The sequence below is a fragment of the Polyergus mexicanus genome, unplaced genomic scaffold, assembly GCF_030449975.1.
Source record: "Polyergus mexicanus isolate NDT 795.1 unplaced genomic scaffold, iyPolMexi1.0 SCAF_18, whole genome shotgun sequence".
Lineage (NCBI taxonomy): Eukaryota > Metazoa > Arthropoda > Insecta > Hymenoptera > Formicidae > Polyergus > Polyergus mexicanus.
The window spans coordinates 6,166,340-6,191,173 of NW_027223338.1; the positions used below are offsets into that span (position 1 = coordinate 6,166,340).

The 24,834-nt window shown below is 34.8% G+C and overlaps 1 protein-coding gene across 1 annotated transcript in view; it reads right to left on the minus strand.

The window, feature by feature from the left end:
* LOC138941178 (lachesin) overlaps positions 1-24,834 on the minus strand; it is a 121,773-nt gene that overhangs the window by 30,685 nt on the left and 66,254 nt on the right. The window contains 1 exon segment of the mRNA XM_070310596.1: positions 9,336-9,433. Coding sequence (XP_070166697.1) covers positions 9,336-9,433 — 98 coding nt within the window.

The window sequence follows — 24,834 nt, forward strand, 5'->3', positions numbered from 1 at the left end:
ATATAATCGTGATTAAAATTTTGCATTATAAGATATATTTCACTATCTATTGGTAGAGTTGCTTTGGCGATCCTCTTCCCAATTCCAACATACGGTACAATAAACGATCTATGTATGAGGCATAGCCAGCTATCCGACCCCGTTGATCAGGATGCAATATTTTCAGGGGAACGATCAGTTACCAAACGAATATCTCTATAAAGAATGAAATGGAAACGGCAAAGGTATTTTTGCGTTTGAAGATGATATAACGTCGATTTTCCGAATTTCACGAATAAAAAGAACAAATTCCTTTTAGCATTATTTTAACACCGCATTTCGCTTAAAAAGAATTTGATTATTTTTAGAAGTATTTTAAAGCAACTCAGATGTACATGTATATTTTGTTTAAACTTTTGTCTTCAAACGGATATTAAGTAGATAACAGTTCTTTGCATTTATATGCACGATAATAAAGTCATACGAAATAAAACATCTTCGAGAGTTCGATAATGCAATATTTTACGGAGATTAATTACGGATAGATAATCGATCTATGAAACGAGAATGCGAAATAAAAATTTTTCCCATTTCCACACAGGGAAGAGTACGGATGGCGATGCACTTACTTCCGGTCCGAATTCAGCTGGATAGGTAGTGGTGGGAGCACATATATTTCCTCGAGAGACAGAGAGATAGATCGGTTGACTATCAGATAATTAAATTCTCCCGCCGGCGAGGTGCCCCGAATATTTCCTGAGTATATTTCAAGCAAGAAGAAATTTAGAACGGTAATTATTTTTAAAAACGGTCAAAATTAATAGAAACCCGGTAGCTAACGTGACTCGTAATATACCGGCGTTTATTTGTGTTTCTGATTTTAAATAATTCGCGAGCTCGTTGACATATTTCGTATACAGTTTGCACAATATAATACATTAGTTATATTAGGAAAAGCGCGAATTTTTTTTTTACTTACACACATGTACCATCTGCGTCGCTCGAAGCGGCGCCGAATATCGTCGCCAAACCTCCAAAAAAAAAAAAAAAAAAAAAAAACACCCTCTTGGTAACACGAAAAATGGCACCGTGCGGATCTTACCGTAGTATTTCACAAAAACGGGTCGGCATAGTGTCAAAATGCGCGATACATTGCGCCAGCCTGTTAAATAATAACCGACTATACTCGTTCGCACATTCCTCTTCCCTCCCCTGTGCAAATATTGCGCGTGTACCATCGCCAAGAAATATATACCGCGTAATATAAGAAAACGTATGTGCGCCGCAAATAGCGATGTAGTATCGTTCGTGTCTACCGACGTGATAATGGATTCAATGAGTTATCGCAAAGAGGTTTAAAGAGATCCTCCGGAAAGGATACAATAATTTAGTGGCGTGTGAAACGGGTATTTTGCCACGACAACTTTGACATTCTTTCGTCGACTTTTATATACATACCTCCGTTATACGCTACTCCGTTTTTACATCTTTTATTTTATTATTGAGATAAAACAAGTTTTTTTTTTTTTCGTCGATTATATAAATCTCTTACACAAGATTTACTTGCGGCTTTAACAGTCACTTTAATGATATCTGTCGTCTAGCTAATATTGCATTACGACATCGGATCAATCTACGGAAAGGATGATTCAATCTAGTTCCTTTCATTTTCCTTCTTAATATATAGCATCCCTCTCGGATGCTTAAATGTTCCCATAGGCAAAGAAAACGATTTTCATCATGATCCTATATGGTCGACTTCATTATATGGAATGCACAGATAGGATCAAATTGAAACCGATTACGTTTTTGCCGATTACGATTTTAATATTGTACTTAAATTTAAAAGATTTCGAAAAATATATTCATAAAATATAAAAAATTCTATGTCTCAATAATATAATTATAATATCATTTTTAATAATTTTATAATGACTATTCATGTATTTTAGTAAAAGGAGTACAAAGTCAACTTTTTATATTTGCATAATCGCATCTGTTTAAATTTTAACATATTTCTTTTCGGCGAAATACTTGAAAATATAATTTCAAAATATATATGTGTATCATTAGCATATACTAGAGATCGATTCGTAATATACATAGCAATTACTATAAGACTACTTATCTTTCTGCACTGTATGCTTAGCGCTCGCGCAAAGAACGTAAGACTCTTACCAGTTGCGTTGCTCGTTCCTTAAAGTTTAAGTTCCTTCCAAGCTTAAATTGCACTTGGTCCACTCGTAAGCATCATACTGACGCCGTGCTTTCAGTTTAATTCGAGGCAACCATGAAAGGAACTAACAAAATGGTCGGCCGAAATGCTTCGTACGCGCGTAACATCTTCTTGAGTATCATGGTAAGTGTTAGAAATTCTTGCTCTTAAGCAACACGCTTTAACGTTTATCTCGGGTATAACTACGTACAGCACGATGTCAGATAATTACTTAAGTTGGTAAGCAGTTAACGTCGATTAAAAATAAAATATTTTTACTACGCCATTGAAAATAAATAGTTCCATGCAGTGATCTACGAACAAATATTTAAATCTATGCAAGAACTTAAATCTCTAATTAAAAAAATAATAACAATCCTCCTTTCTAGAAAGGAACCTTATCTTTCAAATGAGATCAAAGTGATTGTAGTTCGCTCCATAGTTTTTTGAATAAACCAGTTAATAAGCAGTTTCAAATGTACCGAAAAGTGTTTTTTCGCTTATTGACGATTATTCTCTAGAAATTGTCTCTTGTTTCGGTACTCTTTGTTGAAAGACGCATACTTTTTCATCTCGCGTGCTACATATGTCCGCATAACGCTTCAAGATTGTTACATGATATAAAAAGAAAATTAATAGACTTCAAACGCTCTAATAGACGAGAAGAAAAATTGGCCAAACGAAGCACATAGTAATTTGTCAAGCCACGTTATCTTGAAATGTCTAAATCCGTGCACGCGCCCCGCTCGAAAATGAATCTCATTAATTATTCACGAGCAAATATCCGTGACGTGAGAGCAATTGACAATCGTACCTGACGTTCAACGTGTAACTAGTAGCCTGTGAGGTAAATCTATCGCAAATATTAGACACACCGTTGATCGTCCGTATATTAGCTATAATTATTTGCACAATGTTCGGTTTCGATCGTATATCTTGTCTCGCAAGCCATTGATTAAGATAAAATCGATCGCCAGTAAATCACTATGCACACAAGACGCTCTAATTCCTTCGTAATTATAGGCGAGACACACTGCGAGCGATAAAATCTCATTATTATATGCGATTTGCAAATATTCACGGTGTGTAATATGTCTTCTCGGAATGTAACGCGGTCTTTCGCGTGTGGTATTGTACAATCTTGGCGCAATAAAACTCAAGTAGCTCGACTCTGCCAACATTCGTCCACGAGATCGGGTACGATAACAATAAAGCCAGAGTTAGCTAAAGTTATCCAAGAAACGCTCGATTTTTATCTTCGGCTTTGTGCCAGAAACAATTAACCTTAACGATTAAGGTCAGATGTAAAAGGAAAGAGTCGCCGCATTAACGCGCTACTCTAGGTCGCTCGTTACTTTCTCCAGCCTTTGTGTCGAGGGCTTGTATCTATAGAGAAATCTTTTACCGATAAACAACAACAGATGCAGCGCACGTGATTACAGGACTCGCGGAAAAATAACATCGTCAATAATACGTATTTCGGCTTTTCGCATTCAATGCAAATTATTTTCGCGCATATTTATTCTCGAGATAATGGAGGAACATAAACGTAAATTCATCACGTGTGCGTGTCACGAGCATCGGCATGCATTTTTGTTGAATTATTTTTATAATGTATTCCATTCTACACGTTTATATTATATAAAAAAACAATTGAATCGTCGACAATTAAAGGTATCGTTGCAAGTGCAATGGTTTCGATGGTTATTTTATCAACTTGTTTTATAACGAACTCGATAATATAATGGCTGTATCGACATGATACTATTGAAATAACGAATGCAAATAATTTTTTTTTTTTTTTTCCAAAACACATACACACGCAAAGTGCGAGTATCGATTCGGCTAATTATGTCTCGATTAAACGAAAAAACATGTGACATAGTAAAAGTATGTATATATATATATATACTGTAGTCTCTAAATCTGTATCTCTTTTTCGATGTAATAATATCTTTTAACATTTATTTCATAACCGTTTGATTGAATATATGATTTTATTAAAATTGATTAACACAACGATATCAATAACTGTGAAATCCTATTAATATTGACAATTACCCATATACACGTCCAAATTTAAGCAGCAAACTTTAATATTAACCCAAAGCGAAATGAATGAAGACGAATGCCCGTATTGATTCATTCATGCCAGAGCACTGTCACATATCGGACATGTATGCATCATAAAAAAAAAAAAAAATGATAGATGGAGAGTAATGTTTTCATCAACCTACTTTTTATTCGTAAGTTTATATCGAAATAAAAATGTTGCGCATCCGATCTGGTCTGAATTTATGTATCTCGCGAAATTAATTAGACTAGAAAGCGCGATATTTTTGCATCAGAGTGTGTATTCGTTGAAGGAATTAAAGCGCTACCGAGAATTCTTTTATTCTTTAAAAATAAGAGACGATTAAAAACGGATCCACAGCAATCGCTTGCGCTAAAACATATGGTTGTATACTCTATGTACCAACCTTATCATTTATCAGAACCAATGAATTACGCGCAGTACGTTAGACAGAGATTTGTGATGAAAAAAAAGCCCAAAAGAGCGAAGCAACAGCTCTCTCTCTCTCCGTTAATTTTGATCGTAATAAAGTTTGGGCACGCGAATCGGCCAAGAGGAGCCAATATTTCACATAACGCGCACACGTCCATCCGAATATACACACACACTTGTACATACGCGTCTTTCGGCAAGTGGTTAAATTAGTGGCGCTCGTCCATTATACGTGATGAATACTTTAACAGACTCGTTTCTCAGTGTGTGTACGTGTGTGCGTGTATGCGCGCATGCGTTCGCGGATCGAAATTCGCTTCCAAGATTCCGATAACAAGCTGATACGACCGAGTGTTCCGCACGTAAACTCACCTGGTCCTAGCGACGACGGTAAGTAACCACCGAGTAAGCTCGTCCGATTTTAAGAGGGCCATGAAAATGGTTCGCGGATTTAACCGAACGTATGCCTTCTCCGCACTTTCGTCACGATCGTACGACAATACGTATGGTGTTCTCCACGAGATTACGAGACGGATACGAATGTAATCCAAAGGCGAGTGGCCCCGTGGGATCGTACACGACGCATTCAATCAAATGGAAAATGTTTCGCTTTCACGGTTGCCCGAAATACTTTTCGAAACACGAAGTTAAGCAGTTTCGTTTATTTCGATCGCTCTTACGACTTATCGCTCCCGTTTTTCAACAAGTGCCGGGAAGAAACGTGATTTCCCTAACGAGGTTGTAAAGATTGCGTTTCGCCATATTATCTCTTGAAATGAATCGCTTATGTAACGACAAAAAGTCAACCTTTTTTTTTTTGAGGGAATCCGTTAATGATATAAGAAGATTCGAGAGGATTTATGTCTATTGCAACGAGAGATGCGATAGAAAGGTCATGAGCTATATCGTACGATATATTGCGGATGTCAGAAACAGTACTTTAAAGTCTCTCTTCAGATTCTAAAAAAACTGGATCAATATCGCGACGAGCGTCGGCCATGCAATTTTTTGGATGATACAAGCAGACAATAATACCTGATAGCTAACGAGACAAATGATATCGGATGACAGGGATAATGTCCTTATTTCTGATCGGGCGTATTACAAACATTACCTTGACCAATATAATCGCATGTTTCTTTTTTTCACATCTTGCTTCTCATACCGTTCTAACAAAATTAGTCATAGCCACGATAATATAGCAAGAGCGGCGAATAATAGTCGGCAAGTATCGATCCCGTGCAAAATGTGATTAACCGCTTGATGGCTACCATTATGGGTCTTCGAATTTGCATGAAACTCCAATCAATAATTCAGAAGTTCGATTAAAGCGTAATCAGAAGACAATTTTTCATCGCAATGACATCGGGTTTTAGTCGTTCTCGCAAAATGTCGCTCATATAACACGCGTATAAGATAATAATGTGATCGTAAGAAGCGTTTTACGCGATCGACGTGATTATACGTTTATTATATCTCTCGTCGCGCAAAACGACGCCGACATTGCTTTCGTTAATCTGTTGCCCCTCGCGTACAGTCGGGCCGCTCAAAATGACGAGATATATCGCACACCCACCAACAGTTACGTAATACGGGAGCCAACATTGTCGAATCCTCATTGTTAGCACAGCAGAGTGTAAATGCGGCAATAATCCCGAGATGATATATAATTAGATCTTACGTGGCACGTTATTACAGATAGGCTATGTGTGACTCTTGTGGCCCGCGCACACCGACGTATCCCTCTCGCCTCCTAAACCTACTCCTCCATCCTCCTCTTATGCCATTCTCTCTGGAGGCCGTTATCTTCTCCTCCCGGTGCATCTGCCCCGACTACCAGGTAATACGAGCCTCATATGTAAATCCCATTCTGATTAACATTCACGTGTACCAACACGCAGAGGACCCTACATCACGCAGGGTCGACCTACCTCACCTCCTCCTACCCACTCGCCACTTACTCATAACTGCCTCCGAGATACGAACAAGTCTCGCGCAAGCACAAGCGAACTTGTTTGCGGCGAAATTTAGCCGGCCAGCGTAATACGTGACGCAAAATTACATTAGGGGTATTATGTTAAAGTGATGTGACGCGCGTCGTCTTGACACATTAGAATATATTATTCTTATGTATTCCTTCTCTTTGACAATAATATAATAGACGCTAAGATTTATGCATCAATATAACTCTACGAAGACAGAATCGAAATTAGAATTTTGCCAATTTTATTCTTCGTCGTACGACACTGAAATAATTTCTTATCGTTCGTTATCATGCCCAAATTCCGATGATTTATCTTGCTTCAAAATTGTTTCGACGATCTCACGATCGGCGATTCGTAGAGGAACGAGAACGCGCGCCGCTTAATGTCCTTTAAGATGCCGCAAATCTTCACCGGGCTACCCATTTAAGACACCACTCTGTTGTCGAATTATGGTTTGCGAATGGAGTTAACTCTGTAGATAAGTTAGAGGCGAGTATTCGCGAGTATTCGCGAGTATTCGCGAGTATTTGACGATTAAACGTTATCTCAAGATCCGTCGTTTCTATCCACGCGTGAACGTTTTAATCATCGTTAATGCTTTAGATAATTCGCCTTTAAATATTCGACCGATATAGGAGATTTAATTTCATTATTTTGATGTGCGTAAACTTTTTTTTTTTTATATTTAAAAATAATCAGAAAAAATGATACCGCCACGTTAATATTTAACATAAAACTTTTCGAAATCGATTGACATATTACGAATAGATCTAATTAATAAACGAGAATAAAATCAGATATAAAGTGTCATATATATTATACATGATTCATTATTGTATAATTTGTATAACGTAATATATTTATATTTTTATAATAGAATGAATAAAATATAATATTACCGCTTCCGTTAAAATTACCAAACAAACACGAAACAATTACAGCGAATTTCCTTCCGACGATCTTCCCTCTTAGCTCTCTTAACGTTTCGCTTGGGCGGACCCCTTTAATTTCCGAATAATATATTTTGAGATTAAAACGCTATTCTGAGCGTTATAGTGTTAGATAAGCCACGAAGGAAGCGCGAGAGCGCGATATGAGCGCTTTTCGTCCTTTGCAAGCCGTAATTGCATAATATCCTGGCTTAACCTGACGTACTTAAGCTAAACCTCTGTTCTAAGTCTGTCACACAGATCGTTATCCAAACATTTTCACGCCATATATGATTATTCAAATATTCCAAGTTTTCTGCATTTTTCTTTCATCGTCTACAAAGAATATCTTATATTAAATCAGTTTCGACTTGTACTTTTTAGAATGTAATCTTTTTCAGAATTTATCAAAGATTAAAATATTAAAACTTTCATGCAAGTTACGGATAAATCAATGCGCGTTTCCGTAAATTATTTATATATATAATTTACGCGTATAACATGTAGCGTTTTGCCAACGTTTAATATCGTGTTCGTCACACAGGCTGCAGAGATTTATCCAAAACTGCGCCACTAGATCGCGAAATATGTGATCCATCGTAGGGAATTCGTAGCGCCTTGAGAATGTGTGTGTGTGAACATCGTAGGAATTCGGCAAATGTTTTTTCACGTAATGGTGAAACTCGCCTTATTTGACGTTCCCCAAAAAAATTCTAAGTAAGAATGGAATTCTGGCAATATACTTTCTCAAGAAAGACGAAACTAACGAAAAACTAACACGCGAAGAATGTATAAAATACTACAGTGATATCTCGAGATACGCCAAGTGTATCTCAGGATCGTCGTCACGCTTCTCGTTTAAGAATTCCTTGGCCAATTTGAACCTCCTTTTTAAGAGAGAAGTTTTATTCGACATTGTATTATTATTTGTGCCAAGCAGTTACGTATTTGATGCGTATATTCCTGAGACATTCATCGAGAATAAAATGTAGAATGATATAGAAAAATAGAACAAATAATCTCTCGAATAATAAAAACATTTGAAATATTTTTTTCGATCTACATCGGGTTATAATGCAATTATTTATTATTTCGAGCGTACCATATAATCGCGTGCATCAGAAAATATACAACATCATATCTCTCTCTCTCTCTCTCTCTCTCTCGCGAAGAGGATAAATTTTTATCCATGCTTCGCATGATGAATGAACTTTAATTTTATTCATCAGACTTTGCGGGCTCACGGTGAACGATGTTTGCCACATCGTGAAATCCATTCGTGCAGATTCACGTCTCCGCAGCATGCCGAGGAATACATTCGCGGCAATGAAGTCCACGGGCTACGCCCGTTGTAACTGGCAGTTAAATTAAACTTTGTTTATCAGCGCTATATAACGATTTTCATTTCTTTCTTTCTTTTTTTTTTTTTTTGCCTCGACGAACTTTAACTTCGCGCACCGTCCATTTTCACTTCATCCTAACTTTTGACGGTGCACTATTGATTTTTATCAAAGTTTTTCCTTTTAATTGGATATGCAGATTATTCGCGACGCGCGAATCAACTTTGAATTCGTACATAAATATTTCGTATTGATATCATTCGCGCAACGTTTTTACGACAAGAGATACTCTCGACGTCATTTGCACCTCTTACTTTTAAGCAAAGCGTAACGGAAATGGCACGATGCAAGATTAAAGGTGTCGTGTGCTTGGCAGCTTACCTTGTACGTAGAAAGGTTCGCCACGACGCAGGAGAGGATAGCTTCTCGTCCCACTGGGATCGTCACGTTTGTTATTGGCGCGCTGAAACTCGGTCCCTCTGAAACAGGGTGATGTTAAATGCTAAGTGACCATTTAACAACATTTCGTTATATCACCCGATCACGCTTCAATGCTGTTAAATTGTACGTGTAACGTAAAAAAGGCGCAAGATTATCGTGATCGGTAATGTTAAATTTACTACTTTGTAATGCAACTACCTGCGACTAGCGCGATATCAAAGAACATAATAAATTTTGTACAATTAAACTTAAATTAACACTTTATTAAATTAGCTCTCGAATGAAATAGAACATCCGTGCTTCTGGCACGACGAAAACGCGACCTCGGATCCAGTAATTCGGCAAAAAAGATTAATAACGTTAAATTTACCGCTCGATGAGCGCGACTGGCGCGATATCAAAGAATGTAATGAATTTCATATGTAATTAAATTTAAATTAATGTTAATTTATCAAATTAATTGTCAAATGGGACGGAATACGTATGCATCTCTAATATGACAGAGAAATGCGACATGGAACTCCGCACGGCGAAAGAACTCGACGAAAATCGAAACGGGACATCCCGAAAAATCTCAATACAGCGAATGACGCGGAAATACCGCGCGTGTCCCGCTAAGTGAGCCATTTGCGACATTTCGCTATATCGGCACGTTCGTTGCTGAGAATTTACCGACGCGAAACAGTCTCTCTCGTTTTGCGCGACACGCTATACGCGACGGACTGAAATGCCGGCACGTGTGCGCCGAAATATGTCTCCGTATCCATCCCGAGATGTTCATGTTTCCTGACAGCGCGCCACTTCTCGCGGCGAAGTTCCGAGTATCATTACGCTCTGGCGTTTTCGTTGCCGGGAATATACTCGTCCTGTGACGCGTCGCATTTCTCCGTTACATCTCTCCGTAATGATCTCTCCCTTTCGCGGAGACAGGCATTATTTAAACAAAGCTATTTACACGATGCATCGCGTGGGTAGTAAGACAAGTCTCGTATAAAACTTTATATATCTATTGTATATAAATATATTGCTGTCACTCTTTCAACGCGGAGATTCTCGTACGAAAATAACTCTCGGTTTAGCCACGCTTGAATTCGTATTAAAGATCGTGAAGATCTATCAGAACGAGTCATAATGAATCGGATTAATCCGCGACGCTCTAATTCCCAGCACAAATATTATCACTATGTACGCGTATAGCGTGGAGGTGTCGCGGAAGAAGATTGGAGATATGCGAGGAGAACGAGCTCGAGGAACACGGTGTGCGCCAATAGATAAGCACCGATCCAAATTACACGTCGGAATAGAGCTGTTCCCAAGCTGAGCGGATCACGGATTATTGACTTCGTCGCGATTACCGCGGTCGTTGACACAATTGGTAGATCGATACGCTTTGACCTTCTATGTTTGGCACGGATCGCAAATGATTTTATGACACGTTAGAGAGAAGTACAAAATTATTTTTCAATTAACATCGTGGATGGCACGATGACGCATCGTTAATAATATTATTAAGTATTTATAGAAAAAATAATTTGACAAAACAATTCATTCGAGATACACTTTGCAAATATATGACGATTCATCCACTCTTTTCGCATACCTTTTTTTCATATTTCCCGACTCTTAACATGTAAAAATGAATATAAACAAATATAATATATCTATATTAAAAATAACAGAGCAGAAAAATGATAAAACGAAGAAGTCTTGCGATAGTCGCATCGATCAAGAGGCAGAAACTACGGCAACTTTTCTTTCGTTCAACATGCAATCTCTGCGGATCGAAGCGACCCGATGCACCTGCGATTCATCGTTGTGGACTCAGGGAAATTGAATTCAGCAAGGAAAGCTAACCCGAGTGAGTCGAGCGTTCGTAGACACATGTACCATCAAGAGCAGACAGTGAGAATGAAATTGTTCGGCGGACCCCATATCGTCCCTCCTGAATCACTCGGAACGGTAATTACACATCGGTAAATATTCTGTTAATAGCAGCCAAGCGAGCGAGGATACGGTAATCGGAATACGTATATACGTTTCTGCTATACGTTAGACTTGCTCGACATTAAGCCGCGCGTGTCTCCGATTGCTCTTCTCACAAAACCTACGCTTGTAATAATCAAATGTTTCACCTGTTGTTTCGCCTGTTAATCATTCATATTATAAGATTCCTCTATATTTAACGAAAATATACATAAAGCGAAAAATACCATCCATAAAATTAATCAAACGCCTTGATCAGATTCTATTCAGCGCAAAGTTGCCAATTAACACGCGGTTGTGACCGATCTGTCACGTGTTGTGGAAAAAACCGAACGACGGAAATAGATTCGAAACAGGACTGAGTGATCACGCAGCCTCCGCCGATGATTAATCGGGACGCTCGCGGGAAAATAGAATTATTCTGTCACGACAACAATAAATGATGCACGCACAATCATCGCACTTCGGCCTCTTGTCGCTCGCACCGCGACACTCGTTCCACCGCGCATTGTTTTATTTCCGAACGAGAGGGTGAACGAGGTGCGGCGGTTTGCTCGATCCTACCTCTCGTCGTGACCGCTCGGTTAATGCTTTTCTCCGGCAGATACGGGCCAAAAACGACGCGACGATTTGTCGAATCGCGCGGGAAAAAAAAACGGTATCTTTTTGCCCCGAACTATTTCCGAACGCGCATTATTCCGCGGTCCGTTTCACGAAATGTGTGATTCGTTCAAAATCGCTTTATTTAATCCCATCGCCCGCTGCTTCTCGCTTAATTGCTTCCTCTACGTTATTCGCAAAAGTTATTGCGTTAACTCCCCATGTTAAACAAGGAAAGCGAAATAATTACAGGGATGTAGAAAGAATGAGTTTTCGGACGAGTTGAAACTATTCTGTATCCATAATATACAGGTGGCAAATTAGTATTTACAGTGTTCTCTGTCAATGTCAGCTTTAATCGATTCAACCGCGATGTGCGCGCTCACGGATTCGTGACATTTGTCGCATCGGTAGAGTTAAAAAAAAAAAAAAAATCATGTCGTACGAATATCACGATGTGTACGCGATTTAATATAGAAGAGATAAAATTTCAGCTAAAGAGACGAGCGTTTAGACATTTGTCGGGAGAACGATCGAGAAATTTATTTTCTGTACGAGACCGGTGCCGTTTCATAGCGATAAAGTCACACGCGCGTGGCTTACGAGATAAAGCGAATGTGAATTCGACGCATCTATATTTGTCCGAGTTTTCGTAGCCAGCTTGAAAAATATTTTCGTTTAGAACGGTCAGCATTTGCCGACGCACAGGAACGGAACGATCATTTTTATTTGTGAATAAAAAAAAAAAAGTAGATAAAAGAAATATAGAATGCGATCCCCGAATAGGCCACAATAGAGTTTCACTGCCATTTCCAGCACTCTCCTCGGTTTCTCCACCCACATTCGCGTATTACTTTTAATTTGATTAATTGAAATAACATTGTTCGTGGCGCGAGAAAATGCTTAAATTGCGTTGTAAATTAAAACGCAAAATCCACGAGGGAGGAAGAATACAAAAATACCTTTCTAAATATCTCACGATTATTACACATTTTACTGTTTGTTCATGATAACGCAATCGTCCACAACATGGGATTGCGCAACAAATCAATATAAAATCACATAAAAATTGCTAAAATATTTTCATTACTACTCATTATTTAATTTTATTACACTGTGCAATAAATTAGCATTGGACTTTACGTCATCTAATAAATACATCGTGATACTTTATGACAAAAAGATTTAAATATAAAAGCATGGTCATCGTATGCTTTAATCGATTAATTAAGAGTATTAAATCGGAGCAATAGAGTATTGTTTTATTTTAAATATATCTTATAACAAAATGTCTTACCTAAAATTTTGAATAATCTCTATAGAAGCGCGATAATTTGATAGCCTAATGGTGAAAGCAAACTGTGCAAGGAAGATAAACTGCGCTAGCCGGAAGATCACTCCAAACGCTTACGCCGTTATGAACAAACAAAGGAAGACTATGAAAACAAGTGCAATGTGTATGTATGCATCATCCCTCATCCGTGCATATCTAAGGATATAAACAAATTTTAATGAACCAACGCGGTAACGTTTCTCTCTCGGCTCAAGTATATATAATAGTGTAATAACCAAGGAAAATATTACACAGCAGCAGTATTCTTTATAAGATAAATAAGCTATCTTGAAAATAATTTGGAAATATAATCGATTATATTTTCTTTTTTGATAAGATTATTTTCTGAAGAGAGAAATAAAATTACGTATCTCAAAATATATCTGTAAACACTTTTAGCCCAGAATAATCATCGTGCGATTACGATATTAAATTCGTCATTATTTTATAAGATTTGCAATTTGTGTAAATTTATAATAATAGATTGAATTACTTTTACTATACGTCAACATGTGTGTGTGTGTGTGTGTGTGTGTTTTTTTAAGTATAATTTAATATGTCAATGCGACTTATATATACTATACCATAACGTTAACGTTATTTAATTTTCCTTTCGCTACTTCCTTTCGAGCAAAATATTAATTCGATAAATGTATATTTTTAATATTAAAATATAGAGTAAATTTTTATCGTAAAAATTATATTAATATCAATAAAAATTAATAATAAAAATAAAATGTATCACAATGATGTCTCGCAATATCGCAGCGGATAAATTTGATGAAAGTCTTGTTATTATGGCGATAGCTTTGATCGTATGTTGCTAATCAAGAGATTCATTTTGAAGGATCGTATTAATTATCGTAATAAAGGACCGGGATCAAGAAACAGAGATAACAAGCGTAACTCTAGAGGTAATGAAATGTACACCCTACATATTGTATTATCAACCGAGCATACAAAGTGACAACAATTTGCGATTAAAATATAAATTGCATATAACTTGAAGCTACAATTATTCTCGCTAATTTTGCGATTATTGCACACAATTTCGAACAAGTATTTAACACCATCTTGACGGGCCAAAATTTTGAGGATTTTTCGTGTGAAAATAAATAGAGAAAACAAAAATTCCCTTTTTGCCTTTCATTATATACATTTTAAAGTCTCATAGTATCATAAAAAAAAAAAAAAAAATTTTTCATACGCTTGAAAATGTATATAATAAAAGGCAAAAAGCGAATTATTGTTTACTCTATTTATTCTCGCATGAAAAATCCTCAAAATTTTGGCCCGTCAAGGTGGTGTTATCCCTTAAGGGAAAAATTAAATATTATTCTTTGATGGAATAACGGAAGCTTTTTTATCTGCCATTTTTAGACACTTTTAATTATATCAGCTCGCCAGCGTATCTCAATGGGTATTATAGCCATAATAAAAATATGACGCGCGCTCACTCCGAAATTGTTGCGTGCAAAAAAGTTTGTTTTAATTAATTTGCCTTGGATGCCGCATAAAAATATTGCGCACAACGCCTTTTGTAACTGTTCTCTGGCATACAACTGATATGAAATATGGGGCCGGCATGTACCCAACTTACGTTTCATAAAAATATCCGTCGTACTTTGTATCTGATCTTCACTTTTAAGAGTATCGTAAAATTCAACTTCAGTGAGACAATTATTCAAAGAACTTTTTTTACTACGAGCGCTTAATATTTTCTAATAAATGGAGTCGTACTTTTTGTTAGGTATATACTATTAAGATTTTAATATGAAGATAAGGAAAAAGAGAGAGAGAGAGAGAGAGAGAGAGAGAGAGAGAGAGAGAGAATCAAACGGGAGTAATAAAATTTATAAAAAGAAACTAGTTAACTCCTATATCATTTATTATCATTTTTAAAATATATCTATTAATATATGCATCGTTTTTTAAATAAAACGATATAATATAATACAAACATGCGTACACATGTGTCAAATCTTTTTCAGTACATAAATCTTTCGATAAATCCAAAATTTCAGAAATTTTAATTTTACGAAACTCGTTACGTTAATCCCATTAAGCCGCCTTAAAGTTTTTACAACCCCCGTATAATTTCATATTAATAAGTTATATTTAATTTCTTAATGTAGCCCTCTTTTTACAACGTTTTAAGGACACTTAACTCCTTTTTTTCCGAACAGCTAGTCGGTTCTGCCATGTGAATTATTAAAAAAAGGTCGAGTTTGCTTTAAAAATAATCTTTAATATAATCAGAACTGTTTCTTTATAAGTCAACTTGCTGCTAATGAGCCACTTGAGGGAGAGAATTTCTGAATTGTAGAGAAAGAACAGAAATGGATATGAGAACTTTCAGAGTAAGAGCGTCACTATAGATATACTTCGCCGCTCGGATCGGAATAAAGCTTAATTAGATGAATAAATCAAATCAAATTCATATGCTCAAACGCACATTAATTAAAATGCTATTACGTATGAATGATAATCGATCAAGTATTGTAATTATTTTAGAAGAATAATGTGTTGCATTACTATGCAGAAAGAAAGAAAATAAGAAAAGTTGATATATTAACGTAAATCACAAGAATTTAATTTTTTCATCTCAATTTTTGCCACACAAATTAGATACGATTAAACGTATGAAAACGGTAAATTTTGAAATATATTTAATTTCATATAATGTTAAAAAATCGTTCACACCATAAAATTCGATTTTCTGTATACCATTGAAACGTATTCGTGTGTGTCATTGATTATCCTCAATCATGCGAGTATAATCTGACTATAAAGGAGTCAAATTTCGCAACGCTTCCTACTAGTTACATGCATATTGAGCATGCTACGCTTTGCATATCTTGATTTGACAGGTATCCGAATTAATCGACACCTGGCCAGGGGATGTCCACAGTTATCCGACAACTATCAATCCACCAAACGCATAGTACGCTATACTGCTGACTATTCTATAAACTGTATCGTGGCTAACGATAGCAGAATTTAATGTTCTCTCGAGTTTAAAATACATAAGAGAAAGAGAAAAAGAGAGAGAGAGAGAGAGAGAGAAGAGAGTTCCATAATATTATATAAAATATTTATAAAATGTACATTATTGTACTGTTCTTTAAAGTTTAAAGAATGTATATTTGTTCGGAACATTTACAGCTAAATAGATAGGAATATTCCTTACATAACGAATACATCATATCGCAAGAAATCAATTCACGTATGAGAATATTGGAAAAATGCAATATTCAGCGAGCAGAGCTTCTTTCTGTTATATCTACAGTTTATAATACACACCTCGCGCAGATTATATAACTCTAATATTCCATTATTCTCGTTCACCTCAGAAATACGCGCATCACGTGGTTTTCTAAGTACTATAGGCGGCTCATAATATTCGACTCTGTGCCATTTCAGAACTTGCCGAATAGTAGAATACGTGCAGGCTAATGACACTCCCTCGTGTGTACCAGTCGAAGTGGGTTATTCAAAGTGGCTCGTTAAACTGTTCTATTCCGTTTTAAGTAGAATCACGGCTCTTTGAGTGTCACCGGTAAATACCGCATAAACCATTTCTGCTAATATGTTTTGGGATGAAACGTGTTGTGGGAGCCATTCACTCGCCCTGCATGTTCACTTAATTAATTAGCTTTTACGCTCCATTGTGTGTATCACATTATGCAGAAATCTCGGTTAGCTTTGTACTGTTGTGTGCCATATACATATACAATATTAGCCTGAATATATTTTGCATTTACATTACTCATCAACCACAACTTATGATTGTTTAGATAGAATTCCGTTAATTCTGACGCATAAGGATACGTTGCTGTTACAGTAAAACTCGTTTCATGAACAAATTGAATGTGCATCAAACGTAATATTTAATTTACAATAATTAACTAATATATTTACACAGATCGTACTATTAATATACGTTGTATTGATTTCTCAATGCACTAACGAGCGGAGAGTGATTGGATTTAAATAAAACATTCTCCATGGTATATATGTGCATTGTACCATGTATACCAATTGAATTGATCATTTATTTCAAGGTATTTATTTTAATTAACAGTGTGCATATATGTGTACATTGTCAATTAAAACAGGTACCTCGAAACGAATATTAGATTCAATTTTGATTCAATAATATTTTTTTTCTCTCTATAAGTTTGTAATGTTTTGAGCATCTATATTGATGCTCTTTGACTGATTAGCGGAAACTTGAACTATTTAATGAAAAATTTTGTTACGTCGCAATATCATGCGATCCCTCAACGGCAACGAGCGTGTTTTATATCCGGAGATGCCTCTTTAAATTATTGAGCGGGTCTTAATGACGTTAAACGCCACTCGAAGTAAAAATTCCGAGGAAGAAAATTCGTTTGACTACCTAATGCAATCCGTTGCTGATCCCATTGAAGATTTGAATACGCACCGACAATTTCCGTACCACATGTGCCGTAGATTATCTTAAAAAAAAAGCATTTCGTATAGCTTTTTCCATTTCAAGAGAAAAAGATGTTTAAGATAGATTAAATTGGAGAACAATTTAAAGATTTAATATTTGTTGAAACTGCAATTCATTCTATCGCAATATCAAATAAATACGAAAACTAAATATCTTCCAACATTTTATGAATTCAATCGCTTCTAATGTTCATATACATGTTTTCATATACATGAAAGAAATGTTCTTATCTTCAACTTCTGATATTAATGTTCTCATCTTCAAATTTCGATATTAAAAGCGGATGGAATACAAGTGTTTACCAAAATACTTAATCTTAAGAGATATAATTAGTTGTGTGATAAAAGAAGCATATTATGAATAATATCAATCTAAAAAAAATTTTTTAATAATTTTTTTAGTTAAACAATAAACAATTTATTCGCACGCGGCTGGAAACGCCTGGATATTAACATGCGTGTAAATTAGAACAGCATATTGTAGCGATAGCGGCCGCTATCGCGCAACAATCCCCTAATTCGGTAATTGATTTATCATACATTATCTGTGATTTAAAACTAACAAATTCGTGGATTACCGGCGTTAATTAAAGCAAACACAGTAGGCACAGCGCTTTTATAGTTTACCCGAATATTTACTGTTAACACCGATCGAATTCCCTTTAATCGAATTCGCTGTGATCATGCAAGCGTCGATCAAATATCGAAAAAGTATTAATCACACGCACATACTGATAAAACATGTATATAATTTCTACAAAATTATTTGAGAATTACATACATTATAAATAATATAACATATTAATATGTGCGGTATACAAACGTTTTTTATTCCTATATAAATGAATATTATTTATGATTATAAATGCGTAAATAATAATAACCCAAACAAAATATACATTACGAAATTCCTCGTTACAATATATGTCGTCAACATGACCGAAATTTCCATTTTGCAGTAAATATTGCGATAAATTTACGATTATATTGATTTACACGTTACAAATAGCGTTGAAATGTGCATTTAAAAAATATATTAAAAATAAAATAATCTATATAAATAATTTTTGGAATAAATGAAACAAGATTTTAGATTTTTCAATATGTTTCACAAGCAAAAAGAAAACTCCATACGTACAGTCACGCACGTCGACTTTTTATACAATCGATTTGTCGTGTAAAAATTTATTTTGGTAAATATAATATTATTTACATTCAAGTAAATTATATATCCAAGTTTTTATCGATATATTGATTATTTTTAAAGAATCAGAAGAAAAATTTACCCCATTAGCAAGAAACGAATAAACTTCATTCTAATAAAACGTTCTTGAACTTACTTGGCTCCATGTAGAATTATGACAGGAATAACAATCACAATAGTTCATTTACATATCAAGTCAAATTGGAAATTTCGTTTGCTCATGCTTTAATTTAATTTCCGTGGAAAACGACCCTCTCACAATAGCGAAATTAATCCTTACTTATCTCGATAATCATCGAGGTAAATTTTAAGACGTCATACTTTGTCACTTTAGGCTATTGTTGTATATTGACAAAAGGTAAAGCTAAATTGAAAATATTAAATAATAATCATCTTTTTTCGAGCATATTTTACTTTGGGTTTAATACGATAATAAACACTCGCGATCTCCTAAGATGTGATAAATATGATATTTTTAAATGTCATATTTTTCTGTCAAATTAATTTTTATTATTGAAATTTTTAATATACTTTTTCGTACAGCCTCAAATATAAATTCATTATTAATAATATTTTTCATTTATTAATATAAATATAAATCATTAATAATAATTTTTATTTATCACATTAAATTTACAATTTATAATCGATGAAAGTACACATATTTCTAAATTTATACAATTTTATAAGAGGACTCAAGCGTTCAATACTTATTGTGTGTGTATGTACATTACTAATGTATTACAGATTATTCCAAATTAATAGCATGCACATATTTTTTACTTGAAACAATACAATGGCTTATTGTCAACGTTTATACGATGACGCATCGAGAGATATTATTTCTATTTCCAAATGAAGTCGTTATTGGTGAAAGTTGTCAGTTTTTGCCGTTGTTCAGCACGAATAAACACGCAGAAAGCATTACGCTCAGTCGTGCTCGCTCATCTGCTATGCTATATCTTTTTACCATCATAAAGTCCATCGGATAAACTTTAAATAAAATTTACCTCGTCAATTCGATCTCGTATTACACTAAGCGAATTGAAACTTTAGTTTATTATAACCATTTTCTTCTAGCGAAACATTCTCGTTAATATTTCTCATTAGTGATCCTTTAATTGAGTCTGACCTAAATTTGCATTCTATGCTATTTATTATATTTTTATCTGTTCTTTTCGTATAATTTATCAGGTAACGCTACCTCCGCTCAGCAGGTTTGTCATATTTTGTAAATATATGCATCCATGTTGTAAACATGTGGCAATATAAGACTTTATCAATTTTGGTCAGCTTATCTCTTGTTGTGTACAGTATATGTAATACGAAAATATATTATAATGATATCTCGTGAAGCATAGCTTTATGTTGAAACGTTTGCAAATGACGTTAGCCAGATAATTTTCCTATCCTGCTTTCGATGTAAATATAGAATGTAATCCGCCCCTTGCAAAACGAATTGAATAGATAATCCATTCATTCGATACGTGAACCCGTATACAGGATAGCGCAGAGCGTGATGGATTTACGCGATCCTACAACAAACGTGCTAATCCGACTAATCGATGATCCGTCGTTTTCCGCTTTTGGAATAACAGATATTTTCTGCGTATCAAATAAATCCGTATTCAGCTGGAAGCACGTAATGCAAGCCGACCGCGTGATATTAAAAATTATGTGAAATATCTGATAAAGCTACGTGAGGTGGCATTAATCGTGAATTATTTTCCAAATATACGCAGACATGGATATAATTAGGCATGCTATTTTCCATTAGCTCTCGCTGGCCTCCGTTGATTCCGTATTTTAATTATTTCTCGAGTGGCATTATATGCTTTACCAAATTCGCACATCACAAATTACACAATACGCCTTCCATATGCAATAATTAAAACAATTCATATGTATATAATTTTCTAACATTATTTGTTTTATTGTAGCATATAATAACATTTTAACAATTTTCATGAAAATTATATAATATCTGTGTAATACCCTAATCCCCTAATCTAATCTGATATTGTTACATTTTGCACTCAAAAAAAAAAAAAAAAAAAAAAAAATGCAGTAATAAAATACTAACAAACTTATAGATGTATTTAATTAATTGGGATAGTATATAAATATAACAATGTCTCTTTCTGCATTATTATATTTATATATGCCATTAAAATTAATTGTTAATTGTATATAATTGAAAATAGCTTAATATCTTCAGAGAGTTTAATTAATTATTTAAACAATTTCTACAAACAAAATTTAAAAAATTTTTAAATATTTATTTAATACTTTTAAATTTTTAAATTAAAAAAATTTTTAACTAAATTTTTTTTTCCATTTCTTGAAATTAATAAATTGTACATGTTGGGGATAAATGTATATATTTTACTTTCATTCAAATTTAACATTTATATAAAATAATAAAAAATATCTATATTTAAAAAAATATATTTTTAAATAAATGAAACTAGAGCGATTTCATCTTCGAATCGAATCGAACGCGCGAGAAAGAATGCATTTATCTATCAATAGATTATTTCGCGGTAACAAGATTGAGAAATTCTTTATCAAAGGAATGCAATTTTTCCATCCTTACGTCTCACTGAATTCACTTTCTAACCGAGTAAAAGAATCTTGATGTTCAATCAAACGAATTCCCAGTCAAAGCGCTGCATTAAATACTCTCTGTGTATTATATTCTTGTTTCAATTTTTTCTGTCGTCGAAACAAAAAAAAAGTAGCATAATCATAAGTTATAATTCCCAGAAATTGGCGCTTTTTAATCTAAAAATTTTTACCTACACATCAAAGAAGAATATAGATCTACTTCGATGAGAAATTGCAATCTGTTAGTCAACGTCTTTTAATGTTCTCCCCCTTCTTTTTCCTATATATTCTTTTATAGAAAATCTATGTAAAGGAATAAAACTCTCTCTACAGAGAAATGGGAAACGATCGACGTAAAATGATCGAAGCAGCACTGAATTTAACCATCGATTCGTCGAGAAGCCAAAAAGTTATGTGGCGTATCGATGTGCGCTTTTGCAGACGCAGTTTTCTTCTTCATTCGAGTAAGAAAGTGGTATTCCATTGAGTATGTGTCGCTCGAGCGACGACGCGTCTTTCAACAGCCACTTTTCCATTTCTCGGGCGCAGCCGAGAGATGGAAAGTACACAGTCTGCAGATCGATGAACCGGCCTCGGGCATGAGATGATCTATCTTTCTCGCGGCACTAAATTGCGTATGCGCAGTTTCATGCGGATCTGAGTATTTACTAGAGGATCCCTGGGGCACACGCGATTCCTTTTGCACTTACATTAGATGTATTCAGAAAATACATGTTTAAAGAGTTCACTCGTAATTTTTCTTTCGGATTTTGTTTGATACCCGTTATACTAAATTTATAAATATTTTTTGTTTCTTTCCCTTAATATCAGTTAATATCATTCTTGAAAAGAACTTGCTCTGCTATATTTCGTGTCACGCAAATTTTTTAATTAAATTTTCCAACATACAATAATAACACCATCTGATGTGTAGACTTATTTTAGTCTTATCATATTTTATCATATTTTATCATACGACTAAGTTAAATGGGAAAATAGTCGAAACCGTCATGAAAATAAACCGTCTGAATTCGTGGGTCGGGTCCGACTATACTACCGAGAACCACAGAGAAATCAACATGCTTCCCACCAACGGCCATTCCCGTATTCCCTGCCCTGGCTGATCTTGCTTCAGATCGCGTTCTATATCCTCGAGATCGTCCTAAGAATGTTATTACCGGTCGTAATCCACAACGCGCGGAATATCAGACTGGGCCAACAGCCCACTAAAGCCTCCCTTAACCATCGTCCTCGGGAGACCACTGTTACTCTTTTCCGGTCTCTATCCACTATCCAGTATCTAGAAAGCAAGTACCGACGCATCGAGGCCACGCTGCAATTATATAAGAGCGGATTTCCTTATTTCTATTGGAACAATTTTTCCAAGTGGTTAATAATTTCACAATCCGATAATTTTTTTCTACAAAATTGTTTTATCTATTTTTACGTATTTATTTAATGTTTCCGTATATGTATTTGAGCATGGATTGAATATTCACAGAGGCAAAGACGGATGTGCAAGACGAAATGACATGGATTGTGAAACGGCGCGATGTAGATACGACCCTCGCGAGTGCCTTTACACTGGCGAGCAATAAATCTGCTTTTAGGTTCCTGTCGAAACGCCAGACAAATTGTCGTATGTCACTGTCTTACAGTAGCAAGCCACTTTTCCTTGCGTAACGCCCCTCTATTCTTGATGCTTCACCCTGTAAATCTTGCGCCAGGCAAAACGAAGAGCTCGGGTTTATATCAGGTAATGACAGAATTATATGCGAATCGGATTTTCAAAGGCATTACTAGCCTGTCTCTGACAAGAATTAATTAGAAATTATATTAAAATAAAAGAGAGTTAATAAAAGAAACTTTTTTTTTTTTTTTTTTTCCCGGAAATATGTATGTGTATGAAAGATAGTCCGGTATTTTATAAAGAGCCTTTAAATATTATTATCTTGTTAATAATCTTTATAATGGCAAATTATAATATGTTAACAATGATAGCTTTTTTTAGCTGTAGCCGAAGAATCGATTTCTTTGCACAAATCTGATTGATCATTGTAATTTCTTACAAATTTGTAATTGTTTGAATAAAATGTCTTAATATTTTGTCTTCAATTTTGTAAATTAGATTTGAAATGCAAAAATTATTGTTTTTTAAAAAAGCGTGATCTCTGAGATTTTTAGACAATTATATAAAATTTTAAATAGGTGATTTAAAATTAGTTGATTTTTATACATATGTATAAATATGCAGAGATATAATTTTTTTTTTTTTTTTTTTAATGAACGAAATATTCTACAAATCGTTGCTTTAAGCGCGACGAATTACTTGATGCACTTTTCAATCTGCGGAAGTGCAGCTCGATCCGGTCAATCTTCTTCATACAATCAAAGAGATGGAACAGAAGAAGGCTCAAACGACTAAAGAAAAATCTATATTTTGTATCTGAAGACTCGTGACGGTGTACTGTGTCTTTCTTCTAAATAATGTAAAGTATAATAAAAATGGTTTCATGTCGAGAATGGACCGGTCAGCTTTAAAGGCAGAAGAAAATTAATAGAAATATCTGATTATACGTCTTCAACAAATGAGAGAGAAGATTAATTCTAAAAACGGTACGATAAAATGATGATATAAAAAAAACTATATTAAGTATATTTATATAAAATATATAAAAAGATCATATATATTCATCAAAGATATAAAAATTATTACCCCTTGATTATTCTGTGATTTATAAATTATTCTCTCTCTTTTCATAACTCTTTCTCTCTCTCTCTCTCTCTCTCTAAAATGTTCAAACATTTTTAATATTTGATGAAAATATTAAAACAAATGTCAATAACATTTCAAATTCGAATAGAAGGCACTTCAGATAGACAAAAAGTAGATACTTTACAGAATGGTAAAGTCCATAAAGAAAATTCAGGATTTCAAGAAAAATTCATTCACGTGGAACGTCAAAGTCTAGGACATAAAGTAGAAATCGACAGCGAAAAATGCATCGCCGTAGAATGTCGGAATCGGCAACTCAGTCGGCCCTTTGAGTATCAAAACAGATTACGCGATATATACATATATGTATCAATAGGTCGGCATTCTGATGAGTATCGCGAAAAAATTCTTAAATGTAATAAAGGTAATCGATATACGATCAATTAATTTCGACATAATTGCACCTTCTCTTCGCGGAGTTTTATTACAATGTATCATACACACACAAGCGAGTACT